Source organism: Lissotriton vulgaris, chromosome 3_1, assembly GCF_964263255.1.
Source record: "Lissotriton vulgaris chromosome 3_1, aLisVul1.2, whole genome shotgun sequence".
In the NCBI taxonomy this organism is placed as follows: Eukaryota; Metazoa; Chordata; class Amphibia; order Caudata; family Salamandridae; genus Lissotriton; species Lissotriton vulgaris.
Window position 1 is genome coordinate 2,022,019,778 of NC_141689.1, and position 18,943 is coordinate 2,022,038,720.

At 43.7% G+C, this 18,943-nt stretch overlaps 1 protein-coding gene across 29 annotated transcripts in view; it reads right to left on the reverse strand.

Annotated features, from left to right (window-relative positions):
- The window catches only part of LOC147728754 (sorbin and SH3 domain-containing protein 2-like), a 643,768-nt gene that overhangs the window by 173,945 nt on the left and 450,880 nt on the right, over positions 1 to 18,943 (reverse strand). For 15 of the 29 annotated variants that reach the window (XM_086962510.1, XM_086962511.1, XM_086962513.1 and 12 more), the window contains one exon: positions 13,979 to 14,035. The exons of the other annotated variants lie outside the window; for them this stretch is intronic. In XM_086962510.1, coding sequence (XP_086818636.1) covers positions 13,979 to 14,035 — 57 coding nt within the window. The remainder of the gene's footprint in view (positions 1 to 13,978; positions 14,036 to 18,943) is intronic. 29 annotated transcript variants of the gene reach the window in all.

Genomic DNA, 18,943 nt, shown 5'->3' on the forward strand with positions numbered 1-18,943 from the left:
AATATTTAAAAATAAAATAATTATTTTTATTTATATATCACTTTTTTACATTTAATAATATGTATGTTTTAACGAGGCGAAGTCCATTAATTTATATTATATAAATCCTTTCCTCCATTTTTTTTTATTGGGAGGATGTTGTAGTACCAGTGGTTGGCCATGTGTGGTGCTAGACATTCTTCAGACTTGAGCTGGAGTACAATTACTACTGTTTCAAGCCCTTTTTGTAACCATGGGCGGAAAATCCGTTTCGCTCGCGGATTTTGCGGATTTTCGGTAAATTCGCAATCTGCGAGATTCGCGAATCTCCCGCAAAATCAGCAAATCCGCGAGCAGCGGATTTTGCTCGCACTGTTCGCACTGTTCGCGTGAGTTCGCGCCCCGCGAATAAGTGCAAAATTGCAGAAATACGATCTTAGCAAAACTGAAAGTAACTACTTACCAGGTTCAAAAGTTCAGGCTCATCATTAGTAGCCATTTCCTGTAGTGCTTCCTGAGGGGCCCCTCCAGAGTTCAGTTGCCAGTTGAAACTATTATGTGACCCTGCTCTGAACCTCAGAATAGTTACACATATGCCACAAAGGTCCTGAATTACAGCTAAGGGAGACAAGCAGGAGCCAGGCTGGAAGTTCAAATCCATTAATCAGCCCCTAATGCATTATTGTCAGTTGGGGCAGGGCAGGTGTTGTAACTAATTTTGCAACAATGAAAGCACTTAGCAAGTGCAAAAGATCACTAATCAGGAAGCACTAAGGAAGCAGGTGCCAGCTAAAAAAATATTCTGTGACACATTAATCAGCCCCAAATTAATTCAGGTCACTTGAGGCAGGGAAGGTGTGCTTGCGTTGCCACAATAATGTACACTGACTGGACAACCAGAGGGTGCTGTGATGAAACAGAGGGTGGCATGGGTGGGCCAGAGGGTGGCATGAGTAGTCAGAGAGTGGCAGTGGTGACAGAGAGTGGCAGTGATGAAGAAGAGTGTCCCAAACAGGCTGGACACGTAGAAACAACAAGTTCGCGAAACTTGCGACCCGACAGGTAAGTTCGCAATTTGCGACATTGTAAAAAACCCTCGCGAACTGGCAGAAACCCGCGCAAACACAAAAAAAAATCCGCAAATTCGCGGATTTTGCGGATTGCGAGTTCGCAAATCCGCAAAATTCGCGAACGCGAGATTCGCAAAATTCGCCCATGCTTACCTTTTTGGCTCTAGTAACTTTAAAAGTGCAGTCTGTGAATCCCTGTGGGCTTACTGTTTTGTGGGTAGTGCATGGTCCTTCCTAGATGCCTCTCTAGCTCTCATATACCCCATCCTTCCTCCTCCCAAACACCTCCCCTTTAATAGTTAGCATACCTAATTCTCCAGCCAATCCCCGTCCTTCCCACATTTACTACTAAAACATAGTCATAAGTGTGCGGAAGACTCTGTACATAAAAGAGAAGAGGCGGAATCCTCCGAATGTAGGGTTGTGAATAGCAGTTTGTGGCACATGAGTAGAACTATTGTAGTGCTACTACATGCTCTACAAAATGCAGAGTGCATATAGTCCCCAGTATTTCCATGTTAAAACTCCTCTTCCCTGATGCCCCTGAAACAGTGGAGTATGGTATGTACTTTCCCAAACTCACTGCAGCATTTAAGGCTGACCTGCTTTGATGTAAGATGTAAGTTTAGAAGTGTGGATAAGTGTAGGAAATGTAATGCAAAATTCTGTGAGGGAACGCATACTTGCTAACTAATTAGGACCCGATTAGGAGTTGCACAGTAATAGCTGGGAACAAACTCCGAACCCATAATTACCTTACTGTGTGCTGTAACCCTTCCAGTACTGTGTAAATATGAGCTAAGCACATCAGAATGGGGAATAACTGTGTGGTATTCTGTACAGTATTCCATTTTCTAAGGGGTATAACGCATATATACCATCAGCTCTGAGCAGGTGGTAAATGTACAGGGACCCCTGTTTGAGGATAGGCTGGAAGAATGTGGGTGAAGAAATGTAGTGAAGGGACGGGGAAGATTAGTTCTGTCAGGGAGAGCATTGAATACCCCCCCTAGGTAGAGAAAAAAAGGCAGATGGAACTGGGGTGGTTGAGGTTTGGCTGCTGTTGTGAGTTTACAAGTAGGAATTACCAGCTGGTAAAATTTTGTCTCGTGACCCTGCACCTGGGAAAATTGGTGCACGGACACTGGGCCATTTGTGATCCGGCAGAGTGGTATCTCACCCAGGAATACTGCTCTGCTTGACTTTTACTCAAGGCTGTAGTTCCTCTTACACTCCCTAACATACAAGGTGTACTAACTTTGTGAAACACATCACCTCCCTACAGGCTTACTGCGTATGTTAAGGAGCATTATCACAAACTTGTGTTCTGTTCTATGAACCTTCTCTTCAATACAGTTAGTCTTTCCCTTTGACTCCTCCACCCATTTACTGCAACCATTCACCCCCCTCCAAGGCTTCCCCTCCCATGTTGCTTATGATGTTGGATGCCAAGGCACGTATAGAAATAAGTAATACAGTTGACAGTATTTGGTGATACACAGGAAAGGGTAATGTGCAATATGAAACAGGTGGACAGAGATGTGTTCACTAAAGAAGGAGGGGCTCATGTAGTTCTCTCTTCTCTTCATTTACTGTATATGTTTTTTTAATATGTATAAAGGGTGTACATTATATCGTACATGAGGACAGTTTTAATACCCAGAGCAGAGACTCATCCTCCCTATTTACTACGGTTTAGGTGACTTATAGCAGTTCTTTTTGGGTCTGGCGTTAGCCAAAATTTTTGATTTATTGAAAATATATACAATATACTTATTTGATGGGGCTTTCAGCCAGCTTTCTCTATCCATTGGTCTACTGGTGTGTCAATCACATTTTATGTCCACCCACTACAGCATGGACCAGGAGTCATCCCACTCCATCCACTGGATAACTTTGAGCACCTGCATTTTGCTCTTCCACAAGGAGCACACCGGCCAAAAGCTAGTTGCCTTCTGTGTCAATGTTTTTAACTTGTTACTTTGATTTTGGCTTTGTATTTAGAGTCTGATATGACATAAGCCCGAATTATACCAGATGTGAGCAGAGGCCATATTCCACGTTTTATCAGTTCCTGTCTCCTGCCAATCAATCAGTATATTGGTGGAGCACTGCTTGTCACCCGTGAGGGTATCCAGGCAGTGGCAAGGCCTGTTGCTTAGCTGCATAGCCCGCTTTTTCAGAGACTTTTGGAACTCTGGAAGAGATGAGGAGGGACGGTGATGAAAGGGTAGCTTGTTCCATGCCTTCGCTGCTAGTTAGAAGGAGCGACCTCCACATCTCCTGCGTCGGATGCGAGGGGTTAGAGAGAGGGAAGCGCAGCTGAGGTGTCTGGTGGGCTGATGGAAGTTCAGGTGGTGGTTCAAGTAGACTGGTCCACCGTTGTGCAGGGCCATTGCTGTTGTAAATTTCTTTAGAAGTGTCGTTAACAGACTGCTGGTATTTAACAGCATAATAGATTGAGTCCATTTGAAAATGTTCTGTATTAAGTATTCAAAAGCTACAATAATATACATGTGAATTGATAAGCAGACAATTCTTTAGAACACATTTATTCTGGACTCAATTTCATCAATGCTTCTGTAATACACTTTCCTTTCTTTCCTTCTTTCTTTGTTTTCTGTGTGCCTGCCTTTTCTTTCATTCCTCTTTCCTTATTTTTCTTTCCTTTTTATCAGTCTTTCATTCCTACTTTCCTTCCTTGCTTCCATTCCTTCCTTACCTTATTTCTTTTTTATTTCATTCTTCCATTCCTTCTCTCATTTTTCTGTTTTCTTTCGTTCTTTCTTTCCTTCATTGCTTATTTCCTTGTTTCTTTCTTTCATTCCTTCTTTCCTTGTTTCTTGCTTTTTTTGTTCATTCCTTCTTTCTTTCCATTTTTCGTTCTCTCTTTCATCCACTCTTGCTTTCATGTCTTCGTTCACTCTTTCTTGTGTTCATTCCTTCTTTCCAGCTTTCATTCCTTCTTCCTCGCTTTCATTCCTTCTTTCTGGTGCACATCCCTTCTTTCTTGCTTTCATTCATTCCTTCTACGCTTTCCTTCTTTGTTTTCTTCTTCCTTTCTGTTCTTCCTGCTCTTTCTTTTTCCTTCTTTCGTTCTCCTTTCTTTCTTCTCCTTCCCATTCTTTCACTTTTTCCCTTTCTTTCTTGCTGTCATTCCTTCATTCTTTCATGCTTAATGCCATTCTATCCTTCCTTCTTTTTGTGTGTCTTTCTAGCCTTCATTCTTGCCTTCCTTCCCTTTCCTTCTTTACTTCCTTGGTATATTTTTCTTCCTTTCCTTCTTTCCTGCTTTCTTTCCTTCTCAAAGGCAAAAGGCTGGCAGCCAATGGCACAAGGATTGGCTTTTTAGGTCTGCGTTAGGCAAGACATTTTTATTTTAGTAAAATTATGTGTGCGACATAGCTACTCATAGAGGATTCTAGCCACACTTCATCCATTTGTCTGTTATTGTGTCATTCACATTTTTCTCATACCCACACAAGTCTGCATCAATGTGTCAGTCCAGTTCACATAGCTATGGCATGCTGCCTTTTCACAAGGAGCACATCCAAAAACTAGTTCCTGACAGTGCCATGGAGTACAATGGTAATGTGTGCCTTTTTTGGACCTAAAACATATTTGTCTTTAGTCACATTTTTTTTATATTGACAACAGTCCAGCAGCTTCTCAAACAATAATGTTTTGGAAAAGCCATGACAAAACAAGAATCACGAAAAGGATGGGAGACGATGCCAGACATATTCTTTGCCAATGCTTGTTTAAGATTTATAAACATGATTAACCCCATGCGAATGAGTGACATATTTATATTATTTTAACTTTAGGATTGCCTCAATTCTGTTGATTCAAATATTTAGGGTAACAGAAAAATCTTTAAACTCACAATAATCTTCCACTCCTCTGTAACTCTACTAACTTTGATATCTAATTAGTAACTACCCGCTGAATACCAGAGGCTGTACATTTGGGTGGGGAAGTGAGTCAAAGAGAAAGGCTTGAAAAGTCTTGATAGATTGGGAAAGGCATACAAGAAAGTTCTAATACCTGGTTGCTAGTAGGCATAAAGAAGAATAAGTTTTGGCAAAGCCAATCAGTCTCGGCGTTTGGTTTTGCCAATGCAGACCTTTTGGCTTTACTGAAAAAAGGTGCACTAATTTAATTTATATGTATACTTGCATTATCATGCATACATTGTGATGTTACTGCAATTGCCATGCGAAGACTTACAGGTGCACATGTATCAACACATATGCGCACACATGCAAATGACAAGGTGGCCATTGTTATTTTTGCATTTGAATCTTAAAGTGGTAAATTAAAAAAAATACCCAAAAATGCTTTACAAAAAGAAAAGAGCAACCTGGATACAAATTGCAGCCCCCAAAAAATCAAAGATGATTTTTAAAAAGGAGAACGTGATGGGGAGTGGCAAGGAATTAATTTAGGAGCAGATGGGGAGCAAGTCAATACTGCTGGGTGGCAGCAGCAGCAGCAGCGTTGGGAGCGGAGGGCCAATAGAAATATTGTAAACATTAATTTGCAAAAAAGGTTCGGTGGAGAGGGGCTGGAAAAGCAGTGAAGTTTCGGGGGGGGGGGGGCAACACGGAGAGAAGAGGTTTATGGAAGAAGTAGCACATGCAGGAGAGAGAAAGAAAACAGATGCACTGCGATCAAGTGCCCCAAAAAAAGGTAAAAGTAGTTTGCAATTGCCGCATGCAAGCTGCATGTATGGAAAACCACTGAATAAGCAGCAGCGAAATTAGAAGCCTTATAATCAAGAGCAATGTATGTATATATTGTAATTTATTATAGACAATAGGTCTTAGATACAGACAGGTAAATGTATGTTTAGGCGCCACCTAATACAAGGAAAGTTAAAAGTTGGGAGGAAGGGGCAAATCATTTTGATGTCCTAATTATTTGTTAATGAGCACAAAATGATGACGTATGTAGTTAATGAAGTGTGCTTTCCCTTATCCTAACCTTGAGCTCTGAACGCTCCCTCGAGCACAATTACTCTGCTACTCCCTCCACAGCTACTCTTAGAGGTGACATTAATAAAAGCCGAAGCTCCTCAGGCATAGTAGAATATCTGCAGGTGGAAATAACATCTATGTGTACAAGACTGGCTTTGCGAATCATCTGACAATGATGAATGCACAATTTCAATCTCAGTCACGGAAAAGATTTGTGAATCTGGCCCTCTGATTTAAGATAGGGACATAAACAAAGGTTTTTCTGGCAGAAAGGAATTAAATTAAATTCGTAAAATAAAATTGAGAGAACGTTCACGCTCTTTACCCTTTTCAATTTGTAGCATTAAAACCTAGAATTGTAGACTATTTTATGTAACTAGGAACTAAAATAAAAAACAATCTCATATGCAATATGGCACACATTACTGGTAACCCTAACATTTACCGAGTGTTTCTTCATTAATACATAATTTGAAGAATATAAACAGGTCTGCTGTATTAAATTTGCCTTTTCCAAATAGTCACCCCAGATATTTTACCTTTTTATGGACCATATTTTTTCTACACTTAGAATTAAGTACATTTTACTACTGCTAAACAGTAGTAAAGTGCCTGAGATTCGCCCAAAAAACTCCCTGTTTAAACTTAAGCCCATTGTAAATGGTGCCTAAAATGCACCGTGGCAGAATAGGTAACATGTCCTATATGGGTTGGAGTGTGTATTCACACTGTACACACATATGGCAAAAAGAATGTTCGCAGGCGCACCACTCTCCTCTTGCTGGGCATAAGTTTTAATGCACTGCAGTGACACATGGCAAGGTATAGTGCTTGAAACAAAATATAGATGTATTGCGCACTCTCTTCTTTATATATATCTAACTCAACACTAACCATACGTCCACCATAACCACAAAAACAGCCAAGAACCAACGGTACCTGAGCACTGCTAAGGAATTTCTCTTACATTATAATACAATTTTAACACTAATTTTGCATTCTAAACACCATCTGGAATACTTCCATCAGACAGGGGGTCTATCCCTCAGCTTGGAAGCATGCCTTTCTTCTCCCAATATTGACAAAAGCTAATGCCGACCCTGAAGTAACCAGCAACTATAGGCCGATTTCTCTGCTCTACGACCCGGCGAAAGTTTTAGAGAAACTAGTACACCAGCAATTGGCAGCGTTTATTGAGTCTAATAGTCTTTTGCATACGTCCCAGTCCGGTTTTCGCCCAGGATTCAGTACAGAATCTGTTCTGATTGAAATGGCTGACTCCATACGTTGGCCCGTGGATGGAGGTTCTAAGGCCATGTTGGTGTTGTTAGATTTATCTGCAGCATTCGACACAGTGTCTCACCCCATCCTGTTAGATCGCCTGAAGGACATAGGCATCCATTGTACAGCACTGAACTGGTTGACATCCTTTTTGCATAGCCGTAACCAACAGGTCATGACCCACCCCTTCACTCGCCCACCAAACCCCTGACATGGGGGGTACCCCAAGGTTACGCCCAGAGCCCGCTGATCTTTAAGGTCTATTTAATACCTTTGGCAGAGCTCATCACCAAAATGGGGATTAAGGTGACATCCTACGCTGATGCTACTCAGCTGCTGTTCAGGTTTAGCGAGTGTCGGCCTTCACCTTTGAACGGCTAAAAGAATGCCGCAAAAACATCACTGACTGGATAAACCGCAATTTCTTAAAACTTAATGCGTACAAGACAGAGGTCTTATTTTTTAATCAACCGACGCTCCCCCCGCCCAATGTATGATGGCCATCGGAATTGGGTGACACACCCACTCCGAAGGACTCATCAGAAATCTGGGTGCGAGATGGGACAAAGATCTGTACCTTGCGATCCATGTACAATCGGTTTCGGCGGCTTGTTTTGGTAAAATCAAAACTATCAGGAAATTTATAAATTTTGTGCCTGACTCAACCCGCCAAACCGTGGTCCACGCTCTAATCACCTCCCACCTTGATTATGCGAATGGCCTGTACATGGGTTTGCTGCTTGGTCTGATCCAAAGACTCCAGATCATTCACAATGTGGCAGCCTGACAGGTCTGCGGGGCCCTGCTTCGACACCACATCACTCCTTATCTCAGGTGACTGCACTGGCTATTTATAGCCAAGTGGGTTGAATTCAAGGCCCTGACGTTTGCCTTTCGAGCAGACAAAGGGAGAGGGTCTACCTATCTGAGGAGGAGACTCCGCCCTTATCAACAAGATAGACCTTTAAGGTCTAACCTCAAACGCTTTATCTCCACACTGCGCTTTGCTAAAGCAAGAATGGGTGGCAGAACATTTGAGGTGGGTACCACCAAATGTTTGAATAACCTCCCTCCCCACTTATGCATGATGCAGTCCGAACAGGAATTCAGAAAGGCCTTAAAAACCTGGCTTTTTAGTCGGAACGACTAGTCTTGCGTTGTCCTCATCCCTGCTCACTGTCTGCTATAGCGCCGGGCCACCACATTTGGGGTAGCTGTGCGCTCTACAAATTTATTTTATTATTATTATTATTCTCAACCTTGTTTATTCTTTTATATATTAGAAGCTCACTGTCTCTTTTCTAATGCTGAGACCAATAATATAAATTTCACCTGAAATTGTATTTTACAATGAAATCAATTGCAACGTTGATTTTCTTGTTATTTCAACTCAAGAGTAGTCGGCCCAATGCATTTCGGGACCCAGACCCTTCTTTAGGGGCCTTTCTAAACAAAAAACATAAAAACAATGCAGCAAGTTATGACTATTCACAACACAATCACTTAACTTTGACATACCTTCTGTTGAACTTCTTTAATTAACCATACCTAATGTTTTGTGTTACCACTTGGTTCTTTCTCTTTCTCCTGTTCCCCAGTGGCACTGGTACATTCCATAGCCATTGTTTGTTCTGTAGACAGTTATAACTGCCACTGTGACTTTGAGGTTGTGTTAAGGAAGCTAATAAAACTCCTGCTATTCTAGGTGTACTGCTTTGGACTTATTTACAACAGTAAAATCTTTGACTGGGATGATTCAGTTGATGTATCCGACCTCCGCTTCCTTACTGTCAGCCTAATTTTGAACCTAGGTCCCGGTCCACCGTAAACTGTTGTTTTCCAATAGAGCTTAATGTTTTATAGGCGATTGGCCTTAAAACTTTAAATATTCGTATCTCTGGTTCTACTGAACCTATTTTAATGTCTTGGTGTCTTTTTCTACATTTATTTTCTTTATATTCTTTTTTATTCATTTAGGGAGTTTATTGTTGGGTGTTCTTTACTGTGAAATTATCAGTACTGCTTGATATTTACACAGTCTTCTCTCGAGAGTTCCTTCTACTTGTGCCATAGGTTCCTGGCGGAGCGGGTATAAGGTGGTCTCAGAATTGTGTTTTGACCTCATCAGAGTGGATTTATTGAGCATGTAGAAGAAATCTCCTTCCAAATTAAGATCCCCATTTCTGACACCTGCTGATTGTTGTATATGTGAATCCAATTTCAGATGTATTCTCAGATGAGTAACAAAAAAAATTAGCTAAAACAAAGTAACATATTGCGAGCCTTGTTTGGCTGTGGCAAAAGGGCATGCAAGGGCTAATGGGCCCCAAACTTGGTGGCTTAAGTTGTGTGTCATTGGTAACCCTCCTACTATGGCTCCGCAAATTGGGCCAAGTACAACCCTTTCCACACTTAAATCTCAGAGTAGCAAAGGCAAGCATTCACAGGCTTCAGACAAAGAAAGTGAGGGCAGCAAGAGCTCAGAACTTTATAGTCAACCAACAGACACAATAACGTAATGTCCTTCAGACTACTTAACTTTTATGTAAAAAGAAAGCACTTTAATTATGCAGCAGAACTAAATTCACTGGAACCAACAAACTGGATTGCACACTCAGTTGCATTAAACACTGAAGTGCTTCACCCCATTTTTCTCAGTGTCCTCCCGGTATCTTCCTTCTTCCCTCTAAGGTTGAGATCCTGTATCTACCTATACTACGGGTTTTGACAGGGTTAGGCACATTTGCAGGTGGCTCAAATACTTTCACAGGTCAAATATGCAACTCAATTCAATGTCTCTTTCCCACTCTGGCAAAATATCTTAGCATGTGCTGCAACAAGTCTGCACTTGTTTTGTTGCTTGTCCCCAGTGCAGGATATGCCCCACATTTTACCTTCTGGTTACTGCAGTAGTTTGGACTGTGCGGCAGATGTGGTTCAGGATACCACCGTCACAGCAGCGAGTCTTCTCCTACAGCGGCAGCTCTGGGAGCCTTGATCTAGTCGAAGTTCACAACGGCAGTCAGAGAGGCAGATATATGCTGCAGCTCTAGTCTTCGGTGGCAGCAGCCCTCCAAGCCGGCTGCAGACAGGTGTTCTGGGACGGCCGTTGCTGCCTCCTCGCTGAATACCTTGCATGATGTCTTTTGGCACTTGTAGTCTCTTGGAACAGGAGTGGTTCTTGCTTCTGCAGAGCAATAGCTGTCACTCATAGAATCAGCATCCGAATCAGCCTCTTAAGCCAGCATAAAATTGCTGGGCGACACAGGATACTTGTTCAGGTTCAGTCTCACATGGACACTGCGCAACGCAACAGAATCCTTCCACGACACCAACCCACTCTTGGATTTTCTCTCTAGGCAAGTCAGCTTTCTTTGAGCGCTGCTCACTCCGGAAACATGTGTTGCTCCTCTTGGATGGTCTCTCCTTCTGCAGGTATGGACACACTCCTTCACTTTCTCAGCAGATGGGAGGACTTCTAGGAACTTCAGGAAGACCATTTACTCCTCCCGTTGAAAGTGCAGACTTCAAGTGATGACCCCTCACCTCTGGGAGGCTGGATGTTAGGCAATTATCAAGCCTGGTTACACAGTAGCTCTTGGGGTATACAGTGGAACACTTCCTGTCATGTTCAAGAAGAACCTGTGATTGTAACAAAGTTGGGTGTCTAGATCCCGCTTTTATACACTTTTTCCAGACATGGGCTCTGGATCCACTGTCTAAGGGTTAAGAACCGCTTCTGGCTGAATCTCTTCCAGTAGTCATTCTCAGGCTCCTCTCCAGACACAGGCGGTGTGCAAATGGATGGATTTGCCAGAAGGTAGCAATGGGGCTGGTTCCAAGTACGAGTGTCCACAACTTAGATACAATGAAGTATTCAATCGCTGTTCCAGGTTGTCATAAGCATTTCTGAAGAAACAGCTTCACCTCTACCACCTACTAAATAACAGTTCTGCTTAGTAAGAATTAATCTGCAGCCCTTTGCTAATAAGGTCCTAATTACATTTCTTAAGGTAGCCCAGTTTCTATTCTCTCTCACTTCTGTGTCTGAGTTTCCATCCTGCAGCTACAGGAATGCAGGAAATACAGCTCCACCCTCTGGGGAAAGCTGTCCTCGTCTTCTGTCTTTTGCCTTGCTAAAATCAAGGATATCCACAATGGTTGCCACTGGTCCAAGTACTGAGACTCACACAACAAAGTCCTACTACCAGACCTGTGCGACATGTACTTGACATGTACACAGAATGCCAATGCAAAGTTCTAGGTTTCACTTAACACAAGAACTTTGCACAAGACGAGCCAGTGGGCTCGCTCTTCTTAACACAAACAAAAGGGTCTGGTCATACTACAGATTTAAAGAACACTGTATGCTGCCACCATTGTTATATGTGATGCATCCAGGGCATGGATAGCAGTCCAATGCCCACTATGAGGGCACGTGTATTCCACCCCTACAGATCAGAGAACAGGTTCGGCACCATACATTACCAGGGATTGGCCCAGACTGCTACACACATGCTACATTATTTTGATGTCGAGGTCAAAGTCAGGATGCCATAATACATGCAGTGAAAGTACCCATAAGGAGCCAAACCAAAGAGTTAAAAAACTTCACAGTATACAGTGAAAACATAACCCATTGAGCAACTCCTCCCAATTCCTTCTCTCTGTTCCTCGATTTAGGAGAAAGAAACTGGGAGGCATGAAATTCTCCACCCTCGCCCCTGTCTTCTGGAACTCTCTTCCTCTCTCCCTCAGGTCCTCCTCACACTATTCAGAGTTCCGAAAAGCCCTTAAAACCTTCCCCTTTTCCCAAGCCTTCCCATATTAGCGGCTTACCTCCTGCCCTGACCACGGGTCTGCATTCCTAGCGCCAAGAAACCGCTTGGTAAACGTGCGCTCTATAAATACTTTAAAATTCAAATTCAAATTCAACTCCGGAAAATTATTAACTGTGTTCTTTGTGACATGGAGTTATTCGGTAATCTCAACAAAAGTCTCCTTTTCCACAAGATAACAATAAGCTGAAGACTTTCACAAGACATCAGTGAGTTGCACTACTTTCAAAGATAAAAAGCAAAGTATCACCCTTTTCTTACACAAGCCCACAGAGAAGAATCCCTTATGTACATGAAGCAGCTCAGCAGCGTCTAATGCAAATAACAAATAACTCATACTGCATATAAAGCAGCACAGTAACAACTCTTTTTATGGATAATATATCATACAAGAGCACTACTTTTTGCTAAATAACGCAGCATAGCTTTTAAGTTTCTCACTTACATGCCCGACTAGTTAATTCAGTCCATGTTTCACTTTGCAGTCTGTGGTCTGTAGTCCTGCTGATTTAGTTACAAAATCAGGACTACAACTCCCAGGATTCAAAAAATGGACTGGATGAACTGCTCGTGCATACGCTTAGGGAACTTTAGTGCTTTCAAGGGGAGATATGAGATGCAATATATACTGAGAGCAGGTAAGGATAGTAATATATACAAGCTGAAAAAACAATGAGTAGGCATTTTCGTGGTGATCTTTGTGCGTCTTTACTTCAAGTATGCTTGATTTCAGATATCGACAGCCAACGTGTTTTGCCCAAACATGGGCTTCTTCAGGGCAAGGTAAAATTGCTGAAGTCTCGTCACATTGTATCCGTAAGTCACTGTTAGCGTTGAAAGTCCATGTTGGGACATGCGCAAGGCTGGAGAAGACATGAGAGGTCAGTAGAGACTACATGTAAGAAGTATGTCGTCCAAACGAAGTTTATATTTCTTAAGGATTCAAGTACTACCGTGGACACTCACACAGAGTGATATTTCATTATCTGTGAAGAGTTGTCATTTTCAAAACAATGCAAAGATTAAAGGAAAGTGTGAGGATTAATAGGGGCACACTTCCAAGTCACCATTTCTCTTTTTAAGCAATATCAAACAGAATCACACTGACAACGCTGAAGCAATTCCTTCTGTATTCATCTATATCCCAGACTGTACAAGAAAAAAAATCTACAATATGTAGTGCGGAAATCACGATGGAGGGCAAAGGCTTCCTTCCTCAACCTACTCATCATAGTGCGGCCACTCACAGACCTCCCTTACCGACTGGGGCTAGTCCCTAGCATACGCGCAGACCCAGCATCACCAACTGTTTTTGAGCTCCCCTAGAATTCTGTGCTCTTTCCTAACTTCCTAACCACCGCCCCCCCCCCCCCCCACTCCCCCCCAAATGCTGCAACTAACTTTTTATGAATCTGGAATCTGTTATAGGGTTTGTGTAATGAACTTGATGTTTACTTCTTACACACCTCAGTGAATTTGTAGAAGTTGTGCTTCCACTGTGCATACGCACCGACTGTGCACTCATAACCTGCAACATGCAACATGGATACACACATCAAGGACCTGTCTTCATAACATACGCATCACTCAGGATTCCATTTTGACCACGAGTGCTGCGCAGAACTGACATCAGAGTGATCATGCATAGAAACTAATGGATGAGACATAAGTAATTTTGGTGGTATAGAGGAAATATACGGTAACTTCTACTGGAATAGCATTTAATACCCAATATCTGACAGAAAGACCATTCACAAAACAAACAATTGACTTATGCCCTCTTTCACTTGCTACACATGAACGTGGAGAATGAAACAACAATTGATGTTACCTCTTTGGAAAGCCCAGAAGGTCTTTCTTGAACATAGTCCAAAAGCTTTTTAGGAGGCTGGTGGATGAGGCGGCACACAGGCGGAAGTGAAGAGATGAGATGTGGGGGCGGGGGTCAAAGAGGCGCCAGAGAATGAGACATGTGGAAAAGGTGACATGGTTAGAACCTGCTCATCAGACACCAAAGAGGGGAGGGAGCCATGGGGGGGATGTAAGTGGAGGGAGGGTGCAATCCAAACAGAGTTAGTAAGGTTAGCTAGCACAACTGCAAGGTCAGTAGTCATGCCTTCAAATACCATGCAGGAAGGAAAGAATAAGCCGAGCCCTAATTCTGCTAACCCACTACATTATGAGACACACCCTTGTGCACTGAGTTTTTGACTCAATACTTAGGATGCCACAATGTATACCTTATTTTGTAGAGGAGTGTTTGAAAGTTTATGTTTTGTTACGTTTATGTTATAATTTAAAATTGCTAATTTTATATTTGGAAGGGCTCTTACTTTTTTTTAAATCTTTTTCGTGATTTATGGAAGGAAGATTACCTTGTGACTGTGTGGCACTGTGAATAGCTGTTGCTTGGTGCCCACATATGTCGGTGTGGCTTCCTTACACGGCACGGTTTGCATGCTAAAGGCTCCTCTGAGCCCCGCCGGCAGCGCGGGAAGGCCACCCTCTTCCCTGTGCCGCACTCCTGATGCGCACTTGGCTGAAGACGTGAAATGTGCCTGTGAGTCAGACCCTGTGGGTGGACATGTTCTGCGAGTGTGGGCGCCAGGGAGAGGCGCCCTCCTCCTAACGAGTCGAGCTCTCCCTGCGTATGCCTAGCTACCAAGTTTTCATATTGTGTGTGCGCGACATTTCCAAAGTTTCTCTGCAGTAATGAGAGGCCTCCTTCTGCTGCCAATGCGTGGCACTTCGAGTGACTTTATCGCACGAGCAAAACCGAGCCCTCGACAAGAGGGGTGGCTAAAGAGAACATTCCTTATTCATCATCTTATCAGTCCCGATCCATACATTTAACAAAAGCCGTCATCATATACATATGGCAGTTTAAACTATATTACTTCCCGAAATAAAACAGTTCCTTCAATTTTTTTAGTACAAAACTACAAATGTGATCTCCTTGTAGCTCACTCATGACAGCTTCTCTCGGTATAAACTCAGGTTGGATTTAATGTAATTACATTTGTCCAGCCTGGGCCAGCCAGCCTCTGTGCAATACTGCCAACGAAACTCTCTTTTATTGATCAAGCCAGGGACTGTCTTTCTCTCAGGCCCAGGCACGTGGCAGGATGAGGCAGGGATTCGGGACTGGCCTCCAGGAACTGTCTTCCTCTCAGGTCCAGTCCCATGGAAGGGAGGCCAGGTCACGGTGCACTGAACAGCAGCACTGAATCACTGCACTCTACTCTTGAAACTATATGTAGGGCTGGGGGAAGGAACACAAACAAACAGCACTGGATGATGGAGTAACTAAAATAATGTTACAGTAACAAGTTCATTAAAGTTAACAACTGCAGGCCCGTACTGAGAATGCCATAGCGATGCACCTTTCCTCGACCTGGGCCCGCCTCACAGTGCGCTGGCTGCTGACAAGCGACCCGCCTCCGCTCAGACTCAAGCGTCTGCAGCGCCTAGCACATAGGAGCTAGCTCCCTGATAAAGCGTGACCTAGCATTTTAGTGCGGTGTTGCGGACACCAGCACTAAGCATGTGTTATTCTAACCTGTGATGCGTGGTACTTGGCAGAGCTGCATATGGCCGTGTGGGATCTATTTATGCAGCATTAGCAATTACTGCGGTAGATCTAATGTGCATGGAAGGTTTGTAAGGAAGAAGATATTTAGGCACATCAATTCTGGGAAGAAGAAGATGGTGATGTGTGAGCGTGGACATAAGATGGTCGACAGGCCTGGACTGGCCATAGCGGGCATCGGGCCATCCCCCGGTGCGCCACGAGGGTGGGGGCCGGATTTTGAGCTCCTGGGGCCGATTTTGTTACAGGGCCGTTTTTGCAGCATAGCTGCAAAATCAGCCCTGCAACAAAATCGGCTGAAAACCGGCCATAGCAAAGCGCTAGGCGGCACCTCCAACCCACCCCTCAGTGGGGAGGGGGGGGCCGGCCGAGCACTTTGCCAGGGCCGGTTTTGGTTCCCAGTCCGGCCCTGATGGTCGATGCAGTGTACCTTTGTCTTGCCCACTGCGGAAACTGCAGAAACGAATTATTTTAAACAAGACCACTTGTTCACTAGAGTAAATTAAGAGCATTCAGGCGGAGTGTTTACAAAGCAACATAAAGACATATTTTCCGTAATGAATGCTATGAACTCCTCAACTTCCTGCCCACAGAAAAGGTGGGGCAGACGACTGCAACTAGACAAAACCACCACATGATCTGAATGAAGATTAAGCAAAGGTCGTGGTTTACTTACGACACCTTCCATATCTCGGTGTCCAACTGTCTGTCCTGCCATCTCTCCAATGGGAAGGGACTTGGAAGGACAGTGGCCTCCTCGGATTAGCCACACTCTTGCATGGCTCTTTCCAAACCTCCTCAATAGCGGGACTTGCAACCCCTTCCAGACCTTGGTGTCCAACTGCTTGTTCCACCATCAATATAATGGGGAGGGACCTGGAAGGACAGAGGCCTCCTCGCATCAGCCACACTCTTGCATGGCTTCCTCTAAGCCTCTCTAATTGTGGTCCTCTAAGACTCATTAAACAAGCATGCTAGTCATCTTTTCAGTGACTCCACAAAGCTCTTCCAACACAGGCTTGTCAGGATGGTCCCTTAGAGGACGTATATGGAAAGCTATCACAAACCGAGAGCTCCACACACCGTACTACCCAAGCAGTTCCATCAGGACAGTCGAGGTTCTGAAGCTCACTTTGCGATGGATGGACCTTTGAAAGTGTTCATTTCGCACCTACACCTGTGATGTGCTGATGTGTTTATCGTCATGGAAATCGGAAAGCCGTATGTGGCGCTCTACCAAACGAGCAGCCTTAAAATACACTTCACATATAAGATGCCTGATGGGAGGTCCTTTCAATACACTTTGTTGGTCCATCTGACACACAACACAGGTGTCTATTTGCGTAGCTCCGTTTTCAAATGAAACCTCATTTTAATTCTATAGGCAGCCAGAAATGTGATTATTATCTACTGAGGCTACCTCTAGTTCTTGGCTACTCTGTGTTTGGACTCTTCATTGTCAGTGGCTTGCTTCTATGTAAATGTTATAACCAACTGATTTCTATAATCAATCAGAATATCTTTAGCAAAACAAGTGAAAAATGAAGGAGAATGCATAACTCTATACAACACGCCCTCTGACTTATCAATTATGAAACAACTTTTTGACTGGCCTATGTGCAATGGGGTAGTGTCCGACAGGCTGGTACGGCAATTCAGTATACGGACTGGATGTTTTGGTTGTTTGTGGGCCGGTTTTATGGTTTGGTGGGCCGGTTTTATGGTTTGGTGGGCCAGTTTTTACAGCTGATTTCCCTGACATTCCCACAAACATGGCCTGCAGCAAGCACAAATGCATGCAGTCTCCCAAACCTTTACAGCATGTCTTGACAAGTTCAAAACTGCCCTGATACGCAAATGTGGGCCACTTTTTTAGCTATAAGATTCCCTAATGGGGACTTTTTATTTTGGAGCCCGGGCCTATTTTCTGGCCCAGACCGACTCTGTATGAAACCTGTCATTCCAGTGGCCAAGATGCAAAGTGGTGGTAAATGTTAAATGCGTTCACAATGCAGAAGAAATCATGTTTTTTAAATGCCGGAGAACTGCAGGAGAATTGGGACTGAAATAAGGGAACAGACTCTGCGATACTGAGGCTCACCTGTATTTAAGGTATCCCACGGCTGAGTTCCAAGAACCAGATGGACATTTTCACTATCGCTGTGATCTCGTCAAAGGCCTAGAGTGGAGCAGCCACGCTCAGACTGGGCATGTTCACACCAGGGGGCCATGGGGGCAGGATGCTGAGGGAGCAGTGAGCGATCTTGCATAGCAGAAGAGCCATCATCACTATGTCAGATAGAGAGGGACACAGAGGAGGAAAAGACAGAAGACATGCCTCCTACAGCTGGCACTGAAGCAGCGGTGTAGCGTGGGTTGCCAGCGCCCAGGGCAAGGCAAGTATTGCGCCCCCTAACCCATGGACCATGAGCACTTCCTGAGTCCCTTCCGCTTTTCTTTTAAAATGTTGCACCCTTAAGAATTTTGCGACCCGGGCAACCGCCCCTGTGGCCCCGCCCACGTTACGCCACTGCACTGAAGTTGTTCTTGGCTTCACTGTGGCCTGAAGCGGACGTCAGTGGGTGGAGAGGCCACTGATGAAGCAGAGAAAATGATAATCCTGCGGAAATTTGGCACAGTGACAAGGGATTCCCATAGTAACAATTTTATTTGAGTAAACGAAATGTCTACATGGACTGTACTCTCATGTGAGTGGAGGTGGAGGAAGGGAGAGGACAGAAAGAGCATTGATGTCCGAAAGGCACAAAGAAGACACACAGAATCCTGACTGTGTACATGTAAGGGTAAATGTGTGTGGCTATGTTCCGGATTATTAAGGAAACATCAAAAGTGAAGACTGCATATTGAAGAAGCATATTTCCTTCACTATTGAAAATTGTCAATAATGAGTTACTCGCGATTTCTCTCCAAGTGAACCAAAAACGTGAGAAACGCGAGTTTCTCCATGATGGCTTGAGGCTTGGCCAATGCAGGACGGAAGTAGGAGAGAACTTTAATGGCTGATGTAAGAAATCTGGCTGGCTGTGCTGAGACAGCTATAATACTTCCACAGTAATAGCCCTATTCAGGGCTTTAAGTGGGGAAAAAAAACTGGGGGTGCTCTAAAAGGGGTGGAGCAAACCTCTTAAAGGGGTGTGGCCTATCCAAGTAGGGGCGTGGTCTAAATAAAGGTAACTAGTGTAGCAG